The sequence below is a fragment of the Microtus oregoni genome, unplaced genomic scaffold, assembly GCF_018167655.1.
Source record: "Microtus oregoni isolate MIOR12 unplaced genomic scaffold, Mior012 000081F_ref0000091, whole genome shotgun sequence".
In the NCBI taxonomy this organism is placed as follows: domain Eukaryota; kingdom Metazoa; phylum Chordata; class Mammalia; order Rodentia; family Cricetidae; genus Microtus; species Microtus oregoni.
The window spans coordinates 3257879-3283646 of NW_024544541.1; the positions used below are offsets into that span (position 1 = coordinate 3257879).

The window sequence follows — 25768 nt, forward strand, 5'->3', positions numbered from 1 at the left end:
GGACTCTCAGTGTTTGCTAGGCTCTGGTGCAGCGGCGGCGGCAGGAAAGTCTGACACGGGGTCTGGGGTCTACAGAGGTACGGGGTACTGTTACAGGCAGCGCTGGTTGCCATTGCTTTTTAGCTCTGTGGAGATCGCAGTCGCTGCAATTCATTCGGTCTCGCACGGTGCTGGAAAGGCCTTCCTCCAGGAGCCCTGCCCTGGATCCAAATCAAGCCTTTCTAGCTGGGCTCTGACCTCTCTAAACGCTCTTCACTGGCACCTGTGCAGGGCTGCGGGCCCCACTAGGTCTGGCAGGTGCTGTGTGCAGGAGGGTGGGAAGCCTGTCCTCTTCCTTGGGAGGTCTGAGGCCTGGAGACAACTCACTGGGATATTGCTTAGAGGGTGACTAGAGGCCTGTTCTATTCCATGCCCAACCAGGCCTAGAGCTCAGGGAGGATGGGGCTGTTTTAAGGGTCACCCCCCCACACCCTCTCCATCCCCCAGACCCTCACTCACTTTGCATGCTTGATGGCCCCGTCCAGGGTGCTGAAAAGCGCACCACACTCCTCCACCACGCAGTGGAAATGGGACTTGTGGAGGAAGTCGCACTGGGCATCACAGAAGTCCTTGGTACCAAACCTAGTCAGTTGAAGGGCCTCTGTTAGAGGTGGGGCCCTGGCCACCAGGGTGGGCGAGAGCAAGACCTTCTGCCCTCCACCCCCTCACACACTCTCTGGAGAGCCCTCACCTGCGGAGATACACCTTCCAGGGCTCCGCCAGCCTTTCCTGAACTAGTGCCTTCACGGCCTTGCCCAGGAAAGGTGAGGGCTCCACAGTGGGGCTCCCCTCCACTTCTGTCTTGATGTTCAGCAAGTTGCCGAGGCTGGGGTTGCTCTGAGACATCTGTAAGGACAGAGGTGAAGTTGGAGCTGGGGGAACCCCAGGACAGACAGTCACTGAGCCCTGTGTGCTGGGAGCAGAGAACACACATACCCCTTCAGCCTTGGCTAGGGAGGAGTCTGGCCCATCAGAAAGACTGTGGCTCTGGTCCCCTGGAGGCAGGGCCTCGGGTAGCAACCTAGCCTGCTGCTGGAGCCATCCTTCAAGCTGAGGCCAAGGCTCAGGGTGCACGCTGCAGCCCATCCCTCCCTAGACTTTGCTGCTCCCTGGTTGTTCTCCTTCCAGAAGGTATTCAAAAGAAATGCAGGAGGAGGGATTGGTAGGGGGAGGGGGAGGCTATGAGTTTCTTGGGAACAAAAGCCACCCATAAGAGGGTAAGAGCAAGCAGGTCCGCAGCAACTGTTAAAGTGGGAGGGAACCTGTAGGCTTCTGAGGAAGGAGTGTGAGGGAGCAGGGGCAGTGACCAGAGGAGGGCAGCAAGGGAGCAACCAGAAGAGGGCAGGCAGCAGGGCGTCAAAGCTGGTGCTGCTGCCCCCACGGTGCCCAGCTGGAACCCACCCACCACATGAGGTCCAGCCCAGACCCAGCTCCCTCTTCAACCCAGTCACTTGTGTACAGTAACCAAATTAATCCTGCTGCAGTCAAATTTATCATGTGAAGGGGGAGATATATTTGAGATGATGTATAATTTACAAAGACCCTGCATTATTTAAAATAAATGTTCTGGAGCGACCTCTCCGGAAGGCGTCCGAGACCATTACTCAAGCCGAAAAGTGGAAATTGATGCTTCGCTTCCACTTTGGTCTCCCCTCCCCCACCCTCTTTTTAAACAAACAAAAATACATAAAATAAATAAATAACATTAATAACTGAGGGCCAGAGAAGTTAGAGGGTTCCGGAAAAGCTTTTGGAGCCCTCCATCCGAAGGGAAAAGAAGGTGTCAGGGGCTGAAATATATTTCTTCAGCCAGTTCATTAAATTAATTTGTAGGCAGTGGCTCCGAAATTATATTCGATGAAAAATGGCCTCAAAATTTAAATGGTACAAACTCATCTTATTAGAGGGAAAACATTAAAAAACAAACACATCCCCCCAGCCCCCCAGCACGGCTTTAATTTCTCTGGGTGGGGAATGGGAGGCGTGTGATGGATGGTTCTTACCTTATTCATAAGCGAGGATAAAAGAGATGAATTTGCCGGGACTGCATGGCCATTTGATTCATTACTAGAACACACAAACCAAGGGGCTTCAACTCAGACATCCATGGGGCCAGGCCCAGAGGCCCTTCCCTCCCAGTCAGCCAGCCCAGGCTCAATGGCAGCATGAACCCTGGACAGGGTGAGCCCAGGTCCCCAGGGCTAGCTGAGAACACAGGCCCAGGCCACCTCTCTTGGGCCCAGGCCAGCAGGGCTTATCTGGCCTTGCCTCACCTGGGCTCCTTCACAGTCAGGTCTAGACTGCGGTCTTGGGAGGCCTCGTGGGGGCCTGGGGTGCCAGCACTGTCACCAGGTTCCTGCTTCACCTGGGCCTGGGAAAACTTGCTGGGGGTGGGCTGCTGCCCACTTCCTGCAGGGGAGGGGAGGGAAGATGGGATCAGAGGGGCTCAGGTTTCACATAGACACAAACTCTGGTGCCCCCACACCCCTGCCCCAAAGGAAGGGCTGACTGTGGGCCAAGTAGGCAGGGGGGACCCCCGGGGAGAACTAGCTGCTGGTCAGCGATTCTTTCCACTGACGTGATTACTTGCGACGTATACCCCTGTGTGGCAATTCTTCAAGTGATAATTATTGCAAAATTATGTCAAAGTTGTCCTGGCTTAGGGCCTCCTGGAGGAGGAAGATGGGAGGCTGGGGAGGGGGCCTGGGCGGGGACAGGGGCCCTTCATTTCCTCCACCAACTGTCACAGTCGATTTGTGGGGCTGCCGCCTAAGCTTTTATTAAAGACTCTGTTAATGCTGAGGGAAAGTGGCAGATCTGGACTGGGAGCGGCCCCTCTGTAGTCCCTGCCCACTGTTGCCGAGGCGACAACCCTGTCTGCACTGAGCATGCCTGAGGAGGGCATCTGCTGTGTCAGGGCTATCAAGGCTGACAGCCAATCAGGGTGGTTCAATCTATGTGACCTCGTCAGTCTGTCAAGCTGTCCAGGGCAGAAACTCCAGGCCCTCCCAGAATGCCTGGCTGGGGATAAGGGGGAGCTTGGTGGGAAGAGGCCACGAGAGGCTGGTGGGGCAGGGGCAAAGGAAGTTGCTGACAGGACAGTGTCCAGTGAGCCTTGCTCCACGAGCCCCAAGTGACTGAAATATCCATTTGCCCCAAGGCACAGCAGTTTACAGAGAGCTGCTCCACAGACAGCAAGTGACATTTTATTAAAAATAAGGGGAAACAGCTCCCCTCCCCTTTGCCTGACCTTTGTTTTTGGGGGGATGAGGGGGAAGAATTTTTCTAGGAAAAAAAGAGGTGACCCAGCTGTCAGTTGCGGTTTCCTGTGGCCCTACCTGCAGGCCCCTGGCTGGAGGAACGTAGCTACAACAAGACTCCTCCCACACTGGAGTGGAAGACAGGGCCTCCAGACTGGGCTAAGAATAGCCTCTCACTGGGAATCGAGAGAACTTCCAGCCCTTGGGAGTGCACACTACAGTAGCCCCCTAAGTCACCTACCCTAGGTTCCAGTCCCCAACTAACATCCTCAAGAGGCCAGATCAGAGCCTCACGTGGGGGAAAGGGAGAGACCCTCAATCTTGGCTGATTCTGAGATGGTTTTGGATGGGAGCAGAGCGTGAAGACTGGACAGTCAGGCTGCTGAGGATATGCCTGGGGGCAGATCTGCCCCTGCCCCAACAGCTCCACAGGGTGAGGCTCTTTCTGTCCTCAGCATCCAGCTCCATAAGCAGCCAGCAGGCTACTCTGGGCAAGCACTAGGGTTTGTGGATGCAGTGAAAGCAACCGTATCCCAGATGGAAGCTGAACTCTTTCCAGGAATCCAAAAAGCACTGGGTACCCTCTGAGGGGGAAGGGCAGGGGAAACACACCAACAACAAAAATAAAAATAAAAACAGCCTTCCAAAGAAAAGGAAGGGAAGGAGTGAGGAGTCAGAGAAAGGGGACAAGGGAGAAAGCAGAGTGTCATCTCCTGGCCTGAAGGTGCTGTCCAGGTCTGGAATGCGAATACCCATCCCCTGGGCTCATGTTCCACAGCTAGAGGAGACCAAGAGAAGAGGGGGCCTGGGGTAGCTCTGCTCAGGGACTCATTGGTGACAGAGCCAGTAGGACACCCTAGCGTGCAGAGACACGGACTATTGACCAGCTCTGCGTATAGAAAAGCAAAGGCACAAAGTCCTTGGTTGTGTGGCCAAAATGAGGGACTCCCAGAGAGAAAATCAACAGGACGAAGTCAGAGACCAGGCAAAGGGAAAGAGCTGCTGGGTGGGAGGCGCAGGAGCATGGACCTGGCCGACATCCTTCCCAGCCTCCCTGTGCTCTTCAGTCTGAGTACTGGGGCTTGCCAGTCTCCAAGTGTGCCTGTCCACCGGGCAGGGCCCAGCCTGCTCACCTGGGTCAAAGGTGGCAGAGGGCTTGAGGGCGGCCGCAGCCAGTCTAGCCATCATGGGTGAGATGAGGCCTTTGCTCGCAGAGATCCTTTCCATGATGGAGGCCGGGGGCACCGGGAGAGAGGTGGCAGCCGCGGGGGCTGAGTCTCCAGCTCCAGAAGCCACCAGAGCTGGCATGTCAGGGGTCGCTGACGTTGTGGCCACAGAGGGCATGGCGCCCAGGAGCCCTGGAGATCCCACAGGCAGTGAGGCGCTCCCGCGGCCAGGAAGGAGAGGGAAGTAGGGTGCGGTTGTGGGGAGGCCTGAGTTGGAGAGGGCCAATGCTAGGGGAATGGAACCAGACAGGCCCTGGGGCAGCAGGCCAGCCATCTTGCTATTGGGAGGCTTCGTGGCGCTGGGTACAGCCTCGGTGGTGGTGGCAGACGCCGCCGCAGCCAGGGATGCGGAAGATTGCTGACTGGTGGGGGAGGCGCTCAGACTGGAGTTCTTGCTGCTCAGGGCAGAGAAGTCCACGAGGTCGTCGTTGCTGGATTCCTCGTGTTCCGTGTCCTTGGCGCCCAGCAGCGAGGCTGGCAGTCCCAAGGCGCCCGAGGAGCGGATGTGCCGGCGCTCGTGCTTGCGCTTGTGTGAGGTCATCTGGCTGGTGGAGGTGAAGGTGAAGCCGCAGCCGGCGCGGATGCAGTGGAAGTGGTTGGTGGCCTTGCTGTACACGCAGCCCTCGTACTTGCACTCCTCGTACTTGTAGAACTTCTTGAAGCCGTCCTTGGCGTAGGCGTCATCCTTGATGTGGTAGCTCTTGTGCTTCTCGATGTCACACTTGTTCTTGAAGGTGAATGTGCAGCCGGGGCGCCTGCATGGGACACGAGGAGACTGACACGGGGTCTCGCGGAACCAAGGGAGGCCCCGCCCTGATGGTTCCACGCTCTGGGAAGAACGCCCACCCCGCCCCCCGGGGGCGCCCCCACTCCAGGAGGAGCCGGGCCCTGGCGATCCATGGCCTGCGTCCCTGCTTGTGCCTCCTCTTCCGGCCTCCAGTGGGCCGGTCACTCACCTGCAGTGGAAGTGCGTGGTCTTCTGGCCGTAGAACTGGCAGTCAGCCGTGCCGCAGTCCTCGGTGGCTCGGAAGCGCTGGAAGCCATCGTTGATGAGCTGGGTGTTCTTCTTGTGGAAGTTCTCGTGGGTCATCACATCCGAGGTGCTCGTGTACACCTTGTTGCATCCCACCTGCACAGGTCAGAACGTGGTTAGAGGATGCAAGCCCGGTCCTCCCAGGACAACTGAGCTCAGTGTGGTAGCTTGAAGCTACAGCCATGGGGCTCTGCTTAGGGGAGCCTGGCACCTCCAAACCTCACACTCCTCAGGTTAACCCAGGCTCTGAAGCAAAAAAACAAAACAAAACAAAACAGAACCCTCCAGTGACCCTCCAGCATTCCCCAGGAGTGACCGGGATCTGTCTGCAGAGTATTGGGCTGTCTTTGGATTCAGTATACTTTCAGGCCCAGATGAGGGTCCGACCTTCTGAAGAAATTAGGTTTGGGGTCCTAGTTGGTGTCTCTATCTCTCGAGTTTTAGGATTGGACAAGGGTTGGACCCTGGAGGTCACCTTTAGCTATGGGACTTCCTTAGTGGATGGCTCCTGGGCACGGGGCCCTCCCACCCACTGCAGCTGGGCCAGGCAGGCAATGTTGCCATATTGAGTAAAAAGCAGTGTCTCCGAACACCCCTGAAGGCTGGCCTGTGCCAGTGTCTGCACCATCTCAGGCCCAGAGGGTGGCCCCCCTCTCCTCACACCAGGCTGTTACACAGAGGCCTTAACAACCCCTGACAAATACGGGGGAGGCATGCAGGCTGCTATTTGCAACCCAAAGTCGCTCCTCCTGGCCTTGACACCTTGAAAAAGCCCAGACTCAGTGTGGCATTAAAACAAAGAATTAAACAAAAACCTCTACAGAGATCATTTGCAATGCTGCTCTTGGTGTTAAAGCCCAAAAAATGTCGGTCTATATAAACAGCTCACTGAATTTCCCCCACACCAAGTATGGCAACAGGGAAGGCCCCACCCTGGCCACCAGACACTGCCGATATCTGAGCTTCTGGGACTCTACTGGCCAGGCACCCTTATCCTGGACCGGGAGAAAAGGAGGGTCCTGGCCAATGAGGCCCCTGACTACTGGGGCAGTCCCGTCCCCGGTTCCAGAAGCAGCAGGCACCTGCATGCAGTGGTAGTGGGTGCTCTTCCCATTGAGGTGGCAGCCGTGGTAGTAGACACTGCAGTCATCCAGCGGGCTGAAGCGCATGAAGCCGTGCTGCAGGGAGTTGTCGCGCTTCTTGTGCATGTTGTAATGTCGGATCACGTCCTGCTTACTTGTGAACCTCTGCCAGGAAAGAGCACCAAGTTGGCAGAAGCCTGTGCCCCCAGTCCATGTGCCAAGAGTGCTTGGACCAGGGCTGGCCCCAAGGCCCTCGGGTCACCCTATAAATAACCCTGCTTAGGGTCAAGGCAGCCTAGACTGCCCAGCCAGTTCCCGGCATACTGGCCCTTGGTGGGAATGATTCCAAAGTCTCGGGAACTCCTTCCCTGACCTCTCCCAATAGCCACACCCAGGAGCATAGAGATGAGCTGGGCTAGCCTTGAAGGCCAGAGCTCTACCTAGCGCTCAGTGCGCTGGCTTATCAGGCGGGACAGAGGGCACAGCCTGTGCAGACAGCCTAGCGCTACCTCTTCACCAGCTCTGCACTTGCCAGCAGCCCTGAGCATGTGACCTCAGCATTTTGTCTTGAAAATGAAGCAGTAAGACAAACCCTTGAAAGGCCTGGAAAGACAGTTAACTTAGGGGCTCAGGAGCCTGGGGATGCAGACTGCTGGTCTGTGCTCTCTGCCTACCCATGTGAAACCCAGACGGCTCGTGGAGGACCCTTCCGTGCCTGCCTACTTCCAGCAAGAGTGTACGTGCGGCCCGTACCTGGTAGTTGCACTCTGGGTCCAGGCAGTGATAGTGCTCTCGGTACTGGTAGGCGCAATGGATATGGCCGCAGTGTTGACTCCCTGAGAACCTGAAGAGAGGTGAGAGGGTCAGACCCATCTTGGGATGCCAGTCCCTGAAAGGCCTCTTCTAGAACCCAGGTCTGAACAGCTGTTTCTGCCTAGGTCCTGAAGATGGTCTGGGGTTTAGAGGGCCTGGGTGGAAGGAATACAGAGGGTCAAGGGTGAAGTGGCCGAGTACAGGAAAGCCAGAGGCAGTAACTGCCCCTGTCAGGAGTCCCAGGCCTACCAAGTTGTCTGACAGCCAGCAACCTGCCTGGAAGGCAGCGCCAGATGGAGCAGAGGTCGGAACTCGGGTCGGAGTAAGACAGAGCAGAGAGGGGACCTAGAGCCCCACGCTTTGGCAAGCAGTGGCCTGACCAGCCCTCCCCGCCACCACGCCAGCTCTGACCAGGGAGGGGCCCCTGGCTGAGCCAACCCTGGGATGTTCTAAGAGGTGTTGAAGGCTCTCTCTCTCTCTCTGTTCTGGGCTTTTCCTGACACTTGAAACAGTCCAGAGTTATGAATTTTTAAAGCCCGGCATCTGTCTGGCTTCCCGCGGCAGGGAGCTCACTTTCCAGCCAAGCGCACAGCCGCGAGGCCTGGACCGCCGGCCACTGGATGGCCCTTCTCTGGGGCTGGACGTGCTAGGGTGTGGGCAGACAGGGCCAGCCATTCCGGGGAAAGCCAGCCATGACGGCCCTGGGAAAGGCACTTCGCTCAGCAAGCCTGTTCCCTTCCGTAGGTGACGCACTCTATGAGGGGGTGGGGAGCCCCACTGTACAGGGAGAGCCACTGGCAATAAGTATTTCAATGGAAGCTGCCAGAAGGGCCATCTGCTGAGGCACTCATAGTAATGACGGTGATAGCAATAAAGAGTGGAGGGTGAGGAACAGCATGGAAGACCAGAGGAAAGATGCCGCCAGGGCATGACCCCTGCCACATGTCCCTTAAGAGCCTCAATTTGGGGATTGTGTGGAGATGGATCTTCATCGCCAACCCTACCTCCTTCAGGATGAATCTAAGTCTGGCTTCATCAGAATGCCCCCCAGCCCCAGCCCTGGGATCCCAGCAGGCCATGGCAGGAGGAGAATGGCTGCCTCAACCGCAGTAGCTTTCCTGGAGTCCGCACTCTATCCAAGGCCCCACATGAAGGCAGGACCCAGGTCAGCTGCACAGGGGCCCCCTACTCACCTGTGGCAGCCCTACTTGGCTTATAAGTTGCCTAAGGGCTGTGTGGCCTGCACTACCACAAAAGGGAGGGTCTAAGGTAGACCCCGGAGCAGTCTCTCTTGAGCGGTAAGAGACAGAGAGAAACGAAATGTGGAGAAGGCAGCCTCTTGGCTTTTGGGGTGAGCTAATACATAGGTGGTCCCACAGTCCTTGGGCATTCCTGGCTCCCCCCGCCCCACAACCTCTGTCCACAGGCTCCTCCCCAGGGGCCTACCTGGCAATATATTTCTGGTAAATGTTTACATCTTCGGTGACAGCTGGTTTATCTGTGGGCAATCCGTTCCTGGTAAGACACACAGGGCACAGCCGATTAGCGGATGGGGGTGGCCTCAGGCCCCAGGAGCATCTGATGGGCAGCTCCCTGCCCTGGGCCTTGGTTCCTCTCTCCTGGGCCCTGTATCATTCTGACGCACTCAAGGTGGTACTGAAAAGGTGTGTTGATAGAAGCCCAGAGCTGCTCGGTTAGCCCACCTCTGACAGGAGTGTGCTACCCACAAGCAGGTGGGGTTGCAGGGCCTAGCCAGGCCTACAGTTAGCCTGGAGGGAAGGCCCCCAGCAAACAATGAAAATAAGTGGGGTAATGGCTGAGGAGAAACGCCAGGCAGCAGAGAGGGGACAGAGGAGGACAGTACCAGACACAGGTGCAGAGTGGGGTATTTACTTCCCCACCCTCGAACCAAAGGCTACAGACAAGATCTGCCCGGTTCACAGCCTCCAGGACCTGTAGCCCCACGCTGCTACGGCAGAGGAAATGGCTTGAGGGAAGGGTATCATTTGGCCTTACAAGACCCATGGTTTTATCATCCAGGCTAGTCCTCTATCCCTGGGTTACAGTTCCCACCTAACCCCCACCTAACTTCCTGTCTTTTCCATGGACCAGGCTCCGAAGCAGAAGCCAAGGCCACCCCCTGGACCCCAGCCCCCACCTCCACCCCAAAGTGAGTGGTTTCTACCAACTGCAGCCTGCATGCAGCCCTTGTGGCAGAGGGAACAGGTCATGGCAAAGGAGGCCAGTAAGTGAGGAACACACAGAGGGTGTGTGACAATGTAGGGGCACACAGCAAATGTGTCATATGCAGGTCAAAGGTCAGCGCAAGAGCACCGGATGAGGGCACAAGAGCAATGATGTTGTGTGTGTGTGTGTGCATATATACAAGGCAATCTGAGCTGCACAGGTGGCCGTGCCCACCACAGTAAGCTTTGCAGGGAAGGAGGGAGACCTCTCTATCCAGTCCGGCCCCAGGGTTCATGCAGGCAGTGGGGGCTGGGGAGAGGAGGGATCCTTACTTGACAGTGGAGACGGTTCCCGTGGTGATGGAGTCTGTTTTGGAAAAGGTTGACTTCAGGTACTCGGGAGTGTTGAAGGACAGGGAGGCTGGTGGCTCAGGTCCCGGCCCGGGGACACTGGGGGCACTGGGCACACTGGCGAGGGGTGTAGAAACCAGGCTGGGGGTGGGCGGAACCTTGGTAGGGCCTGGTTTCTGGATGCCCCGAACGTCGTACTTGGAGGGGCGCCCCACCTTGCCTGTCTTGAAGGCAATGGCCCCGCCCATGTCAGGGCTGCCCTCCCCGGGTTTGAAGAGGTGCAGGTACTTGACGTTTTCCAGGTCATACTTGGATGGTTTCTTGTACGTGCTTCCGTTCTGAGGCCTCAGGTTCTCGCCCGTCTTCAGTTTGTGAATGAAGAAGTCATACTTGGAAGCACGGGCTACCAAGTTCTGCATCTGGGCGCTGCTGTGTGATGGCAATGGTAAGATGGTAGCCTTGGTTTCCAGGTGGGTGGCATTGCTGGGTAGCCGGAGGCTGGGCAACGGGCCCATCACCTCCTTGCCTGCCCGGTCCTCGGCCTTGCTGCCATGGGCTGGCCAGGGAAGTTGCTCACCAGCCTTGAGTTTACGGATGTATTCCTCGTATTTGGAGAAACGTGCCCGCTTGCTGAGAGTATCCTCAGAGGTGGGCAACATGGAAGAGGCAGCCGCCTCGGGGGTGGAGCCTGCATGCAGCTTCTCGAAGCTGAGCTTCTTGGCCAGCTCATCCCTAGTGTTCTGGTCGTCATAGCCGAACATGCCCAGAAACTCGGTCATGGTGGAGGCAGCGTAGTCCCTCAGAGAAGAGGTTTCTCCTACAGAGAAAAGAGGGGTGTATGTCATTTCTGGGAGGGAGCAGGGGAGAAAAGAGACGAGAAGCCTCTCTACCTTGAGCCCCCGCCCAAGGAGGGAGGGGACCAGTGTGGGGAGGGGCGGAGCAGGACATGATCTATGGACATTTGGCTCACTTGTTAGGTTTTACGACTCTTAAATTAATTTGTTTTAAAAAAAAGTAATTAATACTGGGGTAAAATAAAACGAGTTCATCAATGCCAGGAAAATCAATTTCCTAAATGTTCTGGCCGATGGCTTTTCAGTACATTAAACAAAGTTTCATAAATGTCTTCACTCTCTCGCCTTGGCCTAATATGAAAGAGAAGCCATTTTGCTGGAAGTTAAGGCAAGATCCCGACCTGCCTCCTGAGGTAGGGGTCACGAGGAAAAGAACAGGTAGGGTTGGGGACCACCAACTAGACAGATAAGAGGGACCCCAAAGTAGAGGGAGCCACTGTGAGTGGGTGGCTGCGGCCTGCCTGTATGGAGGGTCTCTTGGGCAGATGTAGGATGTGGCATCTCACTCAGAATCCGATCTCTTGACCAACCGCCTCAAACTTTCCCCCAATAACAGCGCTGAGCAGAGGCAGGGACTATGTCAACGTGCCCACTCAGACTAAATCAGTGTCCACCACCCTCACTCCAGCCAGAATCTGCATCAAGGACAAGACCTTCAAGCCTTCTGGCCACCTTGCAGCTCTTCAGCTCACATATAAGGGTGGCTCACCTGGGAGACGGACGATAAGAGCCCTGCTGGATCCAGGGTAACAGGACTGAGGAAAGAGCGTCCATCCTCCCCACTATCATATCCAACACACTGAGAACTCCCCCCTTCCTCTCACCCTCCCTGTCTCACTCTCCCTCACGCACATGCATACAACACACATATACATTCACAGGCACAGTCTCTCATATACTCCATTTACACACTCATAATAATGTGCCCATATTTATCTACACACTAAATTCATATCCCCAATTCTACAGATACACACACAATCCTCCAACCCCCACACCCAGGGCCCTGGGACAAACCTCAGCAGGCTGGAGGAAGTGAGCCCCTCATATTGCCTCTGCCGCACACAGTCTGTCACCGCAGCACATGGACAGTCCCCAACGTATACAAGCTCAGTCATTCCTCCACCCAAGTCCTGCTGTGCACCTACTGTGGGCTATTCCAGCATCCAGGTTGGACGCACACAGGAAAGAGAGATGGGACAGCCCAGAGACTCCCAGGTTTTACCTTCTCTTATGTTCTCCCCACCTGAGCACACTCAAAGCAGCCAGGGCCCGGGTTAGAGTCCCTGAGAACACAGCTAAGTGAAGGTATGACCAGAGGGGACACCTGGCTCCCTCCAATCCTGCCAGCTCTAGGAGTCTCAGAGCTCCCCAGAAACCAGAAGGGGAGCTGATGGAGCAGTGTACCCTAGCAGGAGAGACATCCCAGCAGGATGTGAAAGGAGGGGCTCTGAACCATAATGGGGGGCATTGGGACCCCACTAGACACAGAAGAGGACAGTCGGACATTCCCCTGACACACAGAGTAACTCAAGGAGCTCAGAGTCAATTGCCTTGGCAAGTCGATGGGTCAGCACAAGCCCAAGCTCCAGACACACAGGTTGGGGGCTGGCCTGGGAGTGGGCTCTGATCGCTGGATGAAGTGGTTCAGGGACCAGGGAAAAGGGCTAAAAATAGCTAGAGGCAGCTGAGGCCTCACTATATATGGCAGAGAAACAGAAGGCTCTGAAGGGCAGGCAGCATTGGACAGGGAGGGGGCCAGATGGGGTCCCACAGACAGCTAAAGTCCTGGGGAGCCAAACCCATGGTGGGCAGATGAGGTTTGGGCTAAAAACTCAGTGCTTCAGGGTTGAGAGGGGGCCAGGTCAGAGGCCTGGGGGCAGCAGTCACAAGAGTCCACACCCCTACTCCTGCCTGCACAGTTCCCAGATCCTGGGAGGAGGGGAAGAAGGCCGAGGACACTACCTGATGGCCCTGGCCATGGGTGGGGCAGGGTGTGGGAGGAGGGAGCCCTTGCTGCTCCCCTCTCCTCTCCTCAGGCCCAGCGCAATCACCTTGTGTCTGGCAACAGCAAGGGCTTTTCCTATCAGAGGAAACTGAAGGTCACACTTTTCCTCATTGATCTTGCAATGTTTGTTAATTACTCTGTCACTGATGTGGCGAAGGATAATTAAACAGCTCTGTTTATATCTTATATGCATAATTATGTGGCTGAGCAGGGCTCCCCGCACAGGGAAGAGATGCGCCCCTCGCTGCAGGGGGAAGGGGACAGGGGAGCAGGCAAGGGAGGCGCAGGGCTCTAGGAATAAGCCTAGGAAGGAGATTGGGGACTGGAGCCAAGGCCCCAGGTCCCAGGGCTCCAATCCAAGAGGAGACCCCTCTCCTGTCTGAAATGCCAGGCCAGCCCTCCCCTGGAGCAGAAGCAGGGAAGGCGGCTGTGTCCTAAGGACAAGGAGACACTGATGAAACCAGGCCCCTGTCGTCTTGTGGGAAACAGGTCAGTCAGGAGAGCATGTCCAGGGCAGCTGCATGTTGAGGGGATCTGCTGTCTGGGCTGAGCCAGGCTTGTGGAGACATACTGCTTCAGAGGGCAGGATGGGACACAGGGAAGGAGACGGAGTGGGGTGGGAGCACAAAGCCCTTTCTAGACATCTCATTAAGTTACCAAGAGAAGACTGAGAGATGAGCACTTGTGCTGTTCGTGGTACCACTGACACTGCCCCATCGGTCCCCACACCGTGGGCCCAGACAGGCTCATCCCTGTGCAGGTATGTGCTGTCACGTACGTGCCTACCTTCTGCTCACTCATCTGTTGAGTCTCTCTGTGCACCCCTGCCTGCCCCCCATCCTCTCAAAGCCCCACTGCTAGCAGCTCCCCAAGGCCTGTTCACACTCAGGAAGCTGCCAATTCCACTCTGCCTCTCCCCCACCCCGTCTCTCCAATTCTTGCTGGGTTGCATAAGGTACTGGTGTCTGGATGAACAAGGAAGAATTCCCTCTCTGGCCTTCATCCTCCCTTCTCCCACGGCCAGCCACACACCTGAAGCCTGCTTGGTGCTCGGGCCGCTGTCATCTTTTGCAGCCGGACCATCTGAGTCCTTCTCCTCCAGTATACTGCTGTCCTTCGAGGGCTCCTCTGCGTGGTCTTCTTCATCACTGCAGCCCTGCGGCTGGACCATGTAGACGCCCTCTGGGGGCAGCTCCAGGCCCTCACGGGCAATGCGCCCCAACACTGGTGTGGGTGCAGGCTCTTCACTGTATTCCCCGTTGACCCATTTCTCGATCACTGCCCGCCTCTTGTCTTCTTCACTCCGGGGAGCCCGGGTAACTCCAGACTCGGGGCCACTGCGCTCTTTGTCCCGGGGACGTAGTGGGCTACCTTCAGCTTGGGAGCCAGCCTCTGCTCCCTTCTCCACGACCACCTGTCGGCTCAGCTTGGCACAGATGGCATTGAGCTTCAGGCCGCCTTTGCGCTTGGCTGCCATTGGAGGCTTGCCTGCGGGTGGGTCGGTGCACCGGGTGCCTTCAGCTGCAGGGATAGAGTGGAGGATACAGAGGTGAGAGGCCTGTACACCAAGCACAGTCACCCCTAAAGTAGTTCTCCATCCCCCCTCGACTGACCACAGTTCTGTCAAACTGCCTGAGACCACCTGACCTGTGCCTATCGCCTGTGTTAGCCCGAGTGTTCCAGGGCTGGACTCGCAGCTGCCCTACCTGCACAACCGAACACAGCAGCCGACATGAGGGAGGTGTTTCAGGATAAAGAGATAAATGACTCTTCGAACACAAGAGTTCTAGCGCTTGATTCCTGAAAGAATTTCCTAGGCTTGGCTGGCCTGAAATAGCCCCTCTGTGGGGTGACATGTCCTTTATTTAACACAGGAAATGAAGGCATGGGCAGGTGAAGGGTTTGGTATGAGGCAAGGCTGGCAAGGGCCAGTGTTGCGCTGCTGGCAGCTTGGCTGTGCCTCTGACTGTTCTACCTCACCACGGGTCCCTGGGGGAAGAGTCAGCTGCAGCCAGCTTCCAACCTGTGCCAACCTCCTGCCTTGCTGACCCGGCAGCAATTGGCTGGCACCTTCCCCACTTGAGCACCTTACTCTCTGGCAGATCTTCTGCCAGGTCAGGACTCTGGCTCTGCCCCCCGTCCCTGGTTCCTATTTCTGCTCACTATATGGCAGGGTTCTTCCCTTGGCCATTCAGAACCTCTCCAAGGTCTCCCCTCCCATCAGTCTTCTCTGCTTTCCACATCTCCAACCCCACATGAAGTCTGGTCATTTCCTATTGCTGCTTGCTTCCCACAAGCCTCAGTCAGGGTTACCTGGACACAGCTCCTCATAACCCTTCTGTGGCCACTCCTCTTGTCTTAGGACCCCCTTCTTCCCTTCAGCTCTTGTAGCCCCGGAAGTCTACTTCCAAACCCAGAAGACATGCTGGGACCTCAGTGAGGACATATGGGGCCAGTGGAAGCTACAGGCTCTGTGTTTCATCTCTGACGATAGCCACTGAGCAGCCGGAGAGACTGGATGGCCCCTAGAGTAGTGGCTATCCCCCTGCACCGCTTAGCCTGCCCTTTGCCCTCGTCAGGTCTCCCAGGGTCTCAGGAGCACACCGGCCAGGAAGACTAACAAGCACAGATACACATATACTTCGTAACCCACACATCCATCTGTCAGCTGTCCACCATGCCGGCAGTGAGGTTCTACCCTGTGCCAGACCTCGTGGTGTGGCCAGACACAGGCCAGTGCTCATATGGAAGGGTCTCCACTCACAATACCTCTGCGCATAGGGACCCCATCTACTCTCCACACTTCTTTCCATGGAATCTGGCATGTCCCACATGGGTCAGAAGGCTAGGCGAGGGGCTCTGCTCAGGGCTGTGACCCATGATAATCAAATACCAGGAGAACCTGTACCCCGAGAGCCCACCTGTGGCTACGTCAGTGTCTGCCTAGAGGCCTCATGCCACACAAAGATAACTGCTTCAACTTGTACGTGCAGATTAACCACCCCTTCCCTTCAAATGCCCCGTGGCCCCAGATCCTTGCCTTGCCACTGGCTGCTGATACATATGGCTTTGCTTGGCCCAGAAAGGACAGGGTAATGCCAGCCTATTCCATGCTATGGAAAGGTCTGTTCAGTCTTGTCCCGTATTCCTAGTTCAGGGGTCACAGTTTCGGGGCCTTTGGCTCTTGCAAAGCCAATGCCCACTCCACTCATGTTTGCCCACAGCACCGGGTCTGTGCTGGCCAACAGAGATCCAGAACACCCACCCGTGGGTCCTTCCTGAAACTCAGTGACAGGGCTCACGGTCACGCCCCACCCCACTCAGCCTCTGGGCAGGCTATCAGGCTCTATGATAGCGCATTGCTTTCCACAGGGTAGCAGGTCTCACCTGGGCCCCTCCGTCCCCTGTCTTGGATGGGAAGAGGCAGGCGGAGTGGAGGAGCCTGCACTATTTTTACCAGGAGCTAAGCAGCCAAGTGTGTATGGCAGACGGCAAATGAATCTATAAATATTTATCCCAAGGAAGAGGGAAGCACAAGCTCTCAGGGCTGCACTTGCTGTTGGCAACAGCCCCTCCTCGGGTCTCCACCCATCCTGGAGCCTCCCTGAACTTCGGCCCACCAGGCACTACCCACCCTCTCTCTATCTCGGCTTCATGCCGAGTCTCTGCCTGGGCCCCCACCAGCTGCGGTGCAGCTGTGCGCTCAGGGCCCACCCCCACCCCAGGCCCCTTTGCTCTAGCCAACTCCCTCTACACCTGCCCTCCAGCTGCTGCTCTGCCCCAGACCACCTGCCTTCCAGATGTTGCCCTCCCCCTGACTCTACTGATGGTCCCAAGGGTGGAGGTGGAGAAGTAGGAGATGTCTGGGCCCATGACACAGGGACAGAGAGGTACCGGCAAAGGCAAGGCTTGTAGGTGTGAGGCTGGGGCGGCAGGAAGGGGCTTATGTATGAGGCTGAGAGTTGAGCTGCCTGCTGGCCTTCCGGTCCCCATGAACCTTCAACCAGCCCCTCCATCAAGGCTTTGGAACCTACAGATTAACCCCCCACCACACTGGTCTGACCCCAGACTCCTGTCCATGTAAACATTCCTCTGACTTTCTTCCCTAAAATATAAACGCCATGGCCAGGCCTCAATGGAAGGAAGCCATCCGTCCCCGGTCCTGTCATTGCCCCTTTCATCTCCTTCCCGCCACTAGCCTGCCCGCTGTTCTATTTACACTGGACACTTCCTCTGGGAACAATACTGCCCAGGAGGCAGGCTTGGACTGGAGGGTGGGAAGCAGGGGGCTCCTGTTCTGCCCACCCAGAGGCAGACAGACTTAGGAGTAGCAGCGAGGGCAGGTAAAGGAGAGGACCTGGAAGGGTTCACCCCATTCCTGGCAGCCCGTGGCTGATCCCAGCAGCTCTGCACCGGCAGGGCAATCACTAGGAAGTGCACACTATAGGCTATGGCCTGGCCTTGGGGTCAGAGCCCTGAGTGCACAACCTGGCTCTGCCCACTGTGAGCTCCGAGCTTAGGCCAGATTTCTCCCTGGAGAAGCATTGCAGAAGTGCAAGGTGGGATCTTTCTGTGCCAAGCACAGAACCTGACAAGCAAGGACTGGGAAAAGGATGTTGAGCCCAAGAGGGGCAACAGGCGTCTCAATCAAGACGGGCAGGGAAAGCTCATTTGGCCCAGGGAAGCAGGGGGAAAAGACAGACAGGAGACTTGGAGTTGCCACCTCTAAGCTCCCTGGGTCCCAATTCTCCTTATGAGGGCTTGAAACTCAACCCCACCCTCCACCCCCGCCCGCAGCAGCCATCCAAGTAAAAAAGCAGAGGGTAAGGGTAAAGAGAGGCACAATTGTCTACCATTTGAGCGGGGACTCACTGACACCCTTAAGGGCAGTGAGCAGGCACCGTGATGATCCCATTTGTCGGAGGAGGAAGTTGATCCTAGAGCCATAGACACCCCAGAGCATGAACACAGGCTCTCAAGAGCCACTGAGGCTGGGGCTTGAAACGGCCCAGGCTTCCCTGCAGGGGCTTCTTCTGTCTCCTATGCCATCTTCTCTTCAACCTCACTTCCTGTTCCCATAACTTGGAGCCCCCTAAAGTGTTAACTGCGATGGATAAAATGGTGCAGCAGATTGCTACAATAAATAATTTACTGATATTTATAAATATTCAAATCAGCCAGCTTCAGAAACCGAATGAAGGGAGGGCCTCGGGAGAAGGGCCCGATATGGCATGAATCTCATCACTCCTCCGAAGGCTGGGAAGGCCAGAGCTCCCGCCAGCTTCGGTGAGAGAGGGGGGCTCAGAGGGCTGCACCTGGGCCCCATGTGCCCTAGCTTCCCTGACCATGAAGTGAAGACCAAAGGTAGTTAGAAGAATTGCTCCCTGCTCATCTGGTCCAGCCAGCCCCTCTCTCACGGGCAGCCTGAACACAATAGTACACACTCGATGCCTACTGCCTTATGGCCCTGGGTCTTGGAGTTGCTGATCCTGCTGGGGTGGGGGCAGTCCCATGGGGCTGGGCAGGCCTGGCAGCCCCCTGCCTCCACCCCCCCCATGAGTAATGTATTTCGTGGCCAGGCTGCCTGTCAGCCACCGGGCTCCGGTGCTTTATGGGCTCTGCTTGGTGGCTCTGAACTCCCTGGTAGGAAATAAAGTTCTCCCTGCGCGTCCCTTCTAAACATTTCACTCAGTGGAAACGGTGTTTAAGAAAAATGAGAACATATTTCTTCCTAAGGATGCAGTATCCCCTTTGGGCAGCCTAATGCCCGCTGTATATCAGGAGGTGGGGAGGCAGGGGCCAGCAGCTAGTCCCCTGGGGTGGGTGTGTATGGGGCCTTGCCTGCCTCCGGCCAGAAGCAGCTCAGGAGCCATGGGCACTGCTGGGCCACCCTGGCAACTGTCCTGGCCTACAGTATCGAGAGTCACATAGCAGGTGACACCCTCTGAGCACCTTGTCTACGCAGGGGACTAAGCTTTGGCACACACACTGGTGATCTCCTAACATCCCGCTATGTCACTTGTGCAGTCCCCATTCCCAGATGAGGCAGCAGAAGCAACGAGGTTGGTAATTGCATTCTGTCTCCCCGTCAGTCCTAGAGCACAACTCCCGCCAGACCAGGATGTCCAAGGCCACAGGCTGAAACCCTACACACGCCTCCCACAGTCCTCCAAACAGCTGTCCCAGAGTCTCCGAGGTGATGTACTCTTGGAGTTTCTGCCTTGGCTACCCACGAGGAGCCGAAACTTCACAGACCAGGAGCCCCAATCTGACAGTGTTGTCAGACAAAGGTCTCACCACTGAAGTGCACCGTCCACAGGCCAGCACCTGGGTTGAAATGGAAGGCTTATGTTGTGAAAACAAGACAGGCAGTTCGCTTCCTGTATCACCCTGCCTCCTCCACCACAGCGGCTCGTTCAGTACAGATGTGGGAACAAATTTCCAAAGTGATTACAAGAGCCATCACTGTGGCAAAGAACACAGGAGTGACGTGGGAGCGTGTAAGCAAGGAAAGGTTGCTGGACATGGGCCTCTCACTTCCTTCCTCCTCTACTGCTCAGCCTGTCTCCATAGGAACAGCTCCCTCCTCTAGCTCTCCTAGCCAAAAACTGTCCCCTAGGAGAGGGATGTCCCTTCTTGGGCCTGATCCCAACCTTGGCTGGAAACACAAGGGCTTCTGAGTGTTAGTGGGAGGCAGGAATGGCTGCTGCTACCCTTGGCCCTCCAAGCTGGGGAATGGGCGGGGCTTGGTCACTGGGCCCTAGCTTGCCCCCCTTTGTTTATTTATTTATTATGATTTTTTTTTTTTAGTTCAGTTAAAAGGTTTACTATCCAGACGCGTCTAAGTGGCCTCACTTAGCGTAAGTAACTCTATAAATCAGGGGAACTGTTAGCATCCACCGCGCAGGCGGGCTATCAATCTCCCCCAGGTCACAGCCAAACAGGAAGGGGAGAAAAAAGAGAGTTGCCACCCAGGGGAGATTTAAAACACATACTGAGCAAATACACACCGACTTGTCTGCCTGCTTGTGTGTGTGTGCAGCCTCACACGCACAAACACATGTTCACACTTCCACGTGTGCATGTCTCTATGGTATGTATTCACATTACATACATACATGGCTCCAGAGAGTGGCCCAGGCTCTGGAAGTGCCCTGTGATCATGGTAACAGAACACAAACACAGTTCCTGAGGCCGGGCGGGGGGGGGGGGGGGTGAGGTGGCAGACGGTATAAGGGGATACCAGGCCTCCCAGGGATGACTTCTTAATTTCTGCTGCAGGCAAGTGGCTCTGGAGGGCTATAGAAAGGACCGGCGTGGTCCCTTTCCTTTCTGTGGCCCTCAGCTCTGCAAACCTGAGACAGCGATCAAGGCAGGTACTTGGCAGAGAGGCAACGCCAAAGAGAAGGCTCTGTGGTTCCCACACGCTCATGCGGGTTCTTAGCCACCGAGCGCCAGCCCTGGGCTGCAGAGGAAAGACTCATCTAAGTGAAAGGCTGTGGTGCCACGCAAAGAAAGGAAGACTGTGAGACTCAGCAGGTGACCTTCTGGTGGCAGCTGGAGCGGGGCCCCACCCTTTCACTGAGTAGGTACAGTTGGGCGTCCATGTAGCCTGGACACAGGCTGCCATCCATCCTCTCCGTGAGGCCCCAGACCGAGAAGACACTACTCTCTGAGCCATGCCAGGAACCAGAGCAGGGTGGCAGCTCTGAGTATCCTCTATGGTTAGGGAGCAGTCGCGGGTCACACAGCCTAAGGGGGAGACCCGCTGGGCCCATCTCCCCTCCCTGCAGCCCTGAGGCCTCCCTGGCTCACCCGCCTGCCTGCCCGCAGCATCTCTCCATGAACTCTACTTCTCTTCCTCTCTGAAAACAACTGAGCTGTAAATACTGTTTAACCTTCTCCCCCCCTCCCCGCCACCACCCCCTCCCCTCTGCACTATAAAAACACAAATATGCCATAACTCAGCCGGCCTGGCCGCCCAGCCTCCAACATGCCCCGCGCCCGGGCCTCTCAGGAAGGTCATTACAAACGACTTTCCGATTCACTGCTCCTGAAATAATTTTGTGTATTAAAACCTGAATCTGCACTTTCTGGGGCCGAAAGCCTCGCTTAATTATGGCGGGTGTCCTTGGGACGGACAGTGATCCTTCACTCGCTAGCCCGCGCTCCAGCCCTCCGCCCGCCAGCCCGCCCCCCTCCCCGGGCCCAATCTGTTTTCAAAGTGTGTCTGTCCTTTATTAAATTGTTTTCTTTTCCACATTATCAGTTGCCATGGAGACCTCATCTCTCGGATTATTTGAATTTCATTATATCTATTGATTTGGGAGCATTTCATCTTTTTTATTGTTTTTCTGTCAATTTTCAAAACGAATAACCATCTAATTTGCGTCAGTGCTGATTATGTTTGTCCCTCAATAGAGGTCGGCAGCTGCGCTGGGGAAACAAATCAATGAAAAACCATCATAAAACTCCCCACTCCAGTCTCCAGGATGTGTGGGTGACATTCCACGCCTGCGAGAGACACACTCATCAGCTCCAACTTCGGCAACGGTGGCGGCAGCCCCGCTCCTTGTCCGCCTCCTTTGGCCTTAATATTTAATTTCGCGATTTGGGGCATTATTAGTGGTGTTTTTATTAGCGCATGTGCATGTGAGTGTTTGGTGGTGGGCTGGCTGTTTCATTAATTTGTGGGTGAGGCAGGGAAACCCCTAAGGAAGGCAGGGCAGACTGTGTCTGGGGTGTGGCGGGAAATGGAGAAAACAGGGGGAACACCCTGAGGAGGGAACAGGAGCCTGGGGACCTGGAGGGCCCTGAGGAGGGGCTGGGATGGGGGGACCAAGAGAAGGGTTGGAAAAGAGGGAATTCAAATTGCTTACTTTGTTGGTTTTTTTTAAATAATTTATGCAATTTTAAGCATTTATGTATAAATTTTTTAATAAGCCACCCTGGAGCAGGATGGCCATTAACATCCCAACGTCCTTCTGTCCAATGGGCTGGCAGAGAGGATCAATTTCTGAGAGTACTTTCCCTTTTTTATGACATGATAAAATGCTTTTAAAGCAACTTACACAAATATGGAAATGTTTTTTTTTTTCTTTTTTTCGTCCCCTCTCCCTTCCCCTAACAGCCTTCTTATTCACCAGGGAGGGAGGGGCTGTTCCTGTGTGTGTGTGTGTGTGTGTTTGCACACACACACACACACACACACACACACACACACACCATACCTAGCTCTCTCTTCTCCTGGGGAGGGGGCTGAGGAGGCTGGCAGGGAGACAGCCCCAGTTCTAACTGGAACCAGCCGCCTGTCCTTCTAACAAGGGCATAAACTTTCATTACCCATGCACGAAGTCAAAGACAATTTAGGGAAACGCGCTGCTCGGAAAAGGAAAACCTCAGCGATTCGTGATCCATGCCATGGCCACCATCTGGGGGCTGTCCATTTAGCTGAGGGCACAGGGACCTGAACCTCCTGGCTCTGCCCTGACCAGCAAGAGGTAGGGAGCAGACCCCATCCCTCACACCCTGTGGAGCCTTCCATGAGAGGCAGTCAGAGCCAGACCAGTGAGCCCAAATATGCAAGGGCTACCTCCTCAGCTGGGCTGGACCCTGCTAGTCTTGCCTTGGACAGAGCTGCCCCTTAATTTTACCCTTCCCTGAAGCCTCTTCACCAACACCAGTCAAGAGCAGGTTCTTGAAGGTGAGCACCAGGTCCTTCCTTCCTACTGCTCTATAGACAGTAATGCGGCATGGCTTGATAGCATGCACAGATGGACGGAGGGATCACAGAAAGAGAGCAGGGAGATCTGTCCTGAGGCATCCTGGAGTCTTCGTGGGGCCGCCATATGCTTAGGATAAAATGCCTTCCCTAGGTGTCTCTACTTTGGAAGTAAGTACGTTACAGAAGTGGCTCTGGGGAACGGAGGGCTGCCATCGAACTCTCTCTAGGCTTGAAGTTGAAGGAAAGCAAGCCAAGTAAGGAAGATGGCTGGCAGTCCCCATCACTAGAATGCAGGGTGAGCCTGACCTCACCTCCTAGTTACTCATGGTGGCGGGGGGGGGGGGGGGGCAGGGTTTGATAGTGAGTCCTGCCCGTGTTCTCCCACCAGGAGATGAGGGCCATCTCTGATCCCAGAATAGGTTCCGGAGCCTCCATCCCCATCCTCCTAGTGTATGCCACCTCCCGAGACAAGAAACAGCACTAGGACTTTGGCGGTTTTCAAAGAAAACAACCCAAAGCAGATACTTTCCCCTCTGATACATGTCTCCTCTGTCCTGGGCTCCAGTGTCCACATCTGTAACGTGTTTAAGGGATGACTGTCTGGGACACACAAGATGGGCACATGGTGCCACTTCTATTACGCTCAAGGCTGACCACAGAGAGGGTCTCCTCTGTAGCCTCGGCAGAAGCTAAGTACAGAGTCCAACCTTGCATGGTTCTGCGGCCTCTGTCCAGAGACCTAGTGACTGCCGGGATCGCCTACATCCCATGTGCCCAAGCTACCCTTTGTGCCCTCCCAAAGTGCCAGGCTCCTTCTGAAGGCACCACCTGAGTGAGCCAGCCTGCCCAGCCCCATCAGTAGCTGCCCAGCGGGTAACCCAACAGAGCCTCATGGCCTTCGGAACCCTCTTCTGTGGCAGCAAGGGAGATGCCCTAAAGGGGCCTGGACACTCTAAGCCCTTAGTGGTAACAGAGGGGAGCGCCCACCTCTCTTCTTTCCTGTGCTCAGATCCCCCCAACTGTCATTAAAATAACAAGTTTCTGTTACAATCTAAACATTCCCACATCACATAAAGGGTTATATTACACCCGAGTCACTCCCGGCCCATGTTTGCACAGAAAAGCTCACGGCAGGTCCCCCCTCCTGACGAAGTGACTTATTAAAGTTTAAACAGTAATTAACAGAACAATAAAAATAAAGGGATGTTTGGGGAGTCATAGCGCACACAGGGTTTTTGGCAGTGCCAGCAGTTTTTCAGTGCCCTGCGCTGGCAAGCAAAATGTGACTGTGAAGCCGGGGGGACGGAGGACGGGCCAGAGTTGAGCCAGGGAGACTTGAGGCCTGTTGGGCAAGAAACCGAGGCCAGATTGGAAAGGACGACGGCCGAGGGAAACGGAATGGGTGCATGGGCACAAGGAAGAAAGTACGGCACAGCGGAGAGCTGAGGAGGGGGCTTTCGTAAGGTCAGGAGGTCGACAGCCTGACCCTGCCTGGCCCTAGGTACTTCCGGGAGCCCAGTGCCTGGTCACATCTAGCCAACTCCAGCAAGGACCTGGCTGGGGGAGGCTTGAGGTCCCTGGCACGAGGAGACCCTAAAATTAATGATTCCTGAAACTGGACCCCTGCCACTCTGGGTTTTTCTCCCAGTCAAGTAGGTACCTTCCTTACTCTACCCCTAGCCCCGTGCCAGGGCACCCTAAGACTCTACCCCTAGCCCCTGTGCCAAGGCTCCCTAAGACTCTACCCCTAGCCTCTGTGCCAGGGCACCCTAAGACTCTACCCCTAGCCCCTGTGCCAGGGCACCCTAAGATCTCTCCTAAATACATGCGCGGGGAAAGCCTTCCTCAGTCTTCTCTGGGGGAAGGAGACCTGTTATAATAACTTGGACCAAGTCCCACCTAAAGCAAGAAAGCACCCAAAAAGCTAGGTCAGGCAGACCTTCACTGCAAAGTCTTCAAGCCCAAGCTCTGCAGGGACCTCAGGAAAATCAGAGCATCCTGGTGCTAGCAGGGTCTCTTGATGTCTTCCTTTTCCTCGCCTTTTCTCTCTGCCACAAATGCTACACAAGAGGCTCAGATCCGGGGCTGTAGGGGAAGGCAGAGTCAATGTGAGCCAGCCAGGGAGCGGTACCCAGGAGCTGAGGCCAGTACCTCAGTGCTTTTTCCTCAAAGCCTTGGGGGCCAGAGGAAAAAGCTGGAATCCAGGTTGGCCAGGTGATAGGCATCAAAGTCCTGCTGAGCCAGTCCTTGGCCTCTAAACCCAAGCTCCCTCGCACCCACTTCTGCCCTCTCCCAGACTTCCTGCACCCTCTCTGTTATAGGGCCTGTTGAGGGACAACATGTGTTCATCCCAGGCTACCCTCCCATCCTGCTGCCCGTCTGCCACTGCCTGTCACCGCCCTTCCTCTTCAAGGAGAGTCACTGTGAGTCAAAGCTCTCTCCTCACCATACAGAATCCACTTTACAAGGGGATTTACAGTACAGCACCCTCATTCCCACGCAGGCATAGAGTGGTCTCCGGGACACCAGGAGACCATAAGGGGGCCTCTCCTGAGCTGCTCCATCTGGGCCTAGGCCTCACAGCTCCAGCCTGACTGGGTCATCCTCAAGAGCCTCCTTCCACCTGGGCACCTGCCATTGGCAGTCCCAGACCAACATCCAGCTGGGAAATAAGCCCTAGCCAAAGGCTGGAGCCCTCCCAGCCTCCCCTGCAGGTCCCTGGGCTGGTCCCTCCACATCAAAGGACAAGTCTTAGCTGGAGTAGGTAAGAGGCTAGGCTGAGGCCAGACTCCTTCCACTCTCCTATCTCATGAGATCTGGGTCCTGGGAAGCAGATGGACACTAAAGGCAAGGGCTTCTGGGAGTGTGGAGTCCAGAGACCTCAGTGCCACTCGGATGTCAGGCACGTACAACTATGCCCCAGGAGCTGCAGGGTCCTAAGCCAACAGCTTTTCTCTCCCTCTTTCTGTGTAGGGCTCATTGGGGCTTCACTACCCCCCTAATTCCAGTGACTCATAATGGGGGAGAGTGGGCCCAGTGATGTTTCCCCAGCCTCCAGCTGCCATGCTCCATTGGCAGTTGAGCTGGGAAGGCGCTCATACTCCCTCACTGCTGGAGGAGGCAGCCTGAGTCACCCTGCCCCAGAGCCGTGCTGGGGGTGGGAGGCAAGGACGAGGCAGAGGGTGTTTGGGT

General features: G+C 55.9%; 1 protein-coding gene across 2 annotated transcripts in view; it reads right to left on the reverse strand.

Annotated features, from left to right (window-relative positions):
- LOC121441776 (zinc finger protein castor homolog 1) overlaps positions 1–25768 on the reverse strand; it is a 112927-nt gene that overhangs the window by 10977 nt on the left and 76182 nt on the right. For both annotated transcript variants that reach the window (XM_041643061.1, XM_041643060.1), the window contains 11 exons: positions 13885–14373; positions 9973–10807; positions 8900–8968; positions 7394–7484; positions 6641–6805; positions 5482–5654; positions 4433–5280; positions 2313–2448; positions 2043–2106; positions 731–885; positions 499–621 (listed from right to left, as the gene is read on the reverse strand). In XM_041643061.1, coding sequence (XP_041498995.1) covers positions 499–621; positions 731–885; positions 2043–2106; positions 2313–2448; positions 4433–5280; positions 5482–5654; positions 6641–6805; positions 7394–7484; positions 8900–8968; positions 9973–10807; positions 13885–14373 — 3148 coding nt within the window. The remainder of the gene's footprint in view (positions 1–498; positions 622–730; positions 886–2042; positions 2107–2312; positions 2449–4432; positions 5281–5481; positions 5655–6640; positions 6806–7393; positions 7485–8899; positions 8969–9972; positions 10808–13884; positions 14374–25768) is intronic.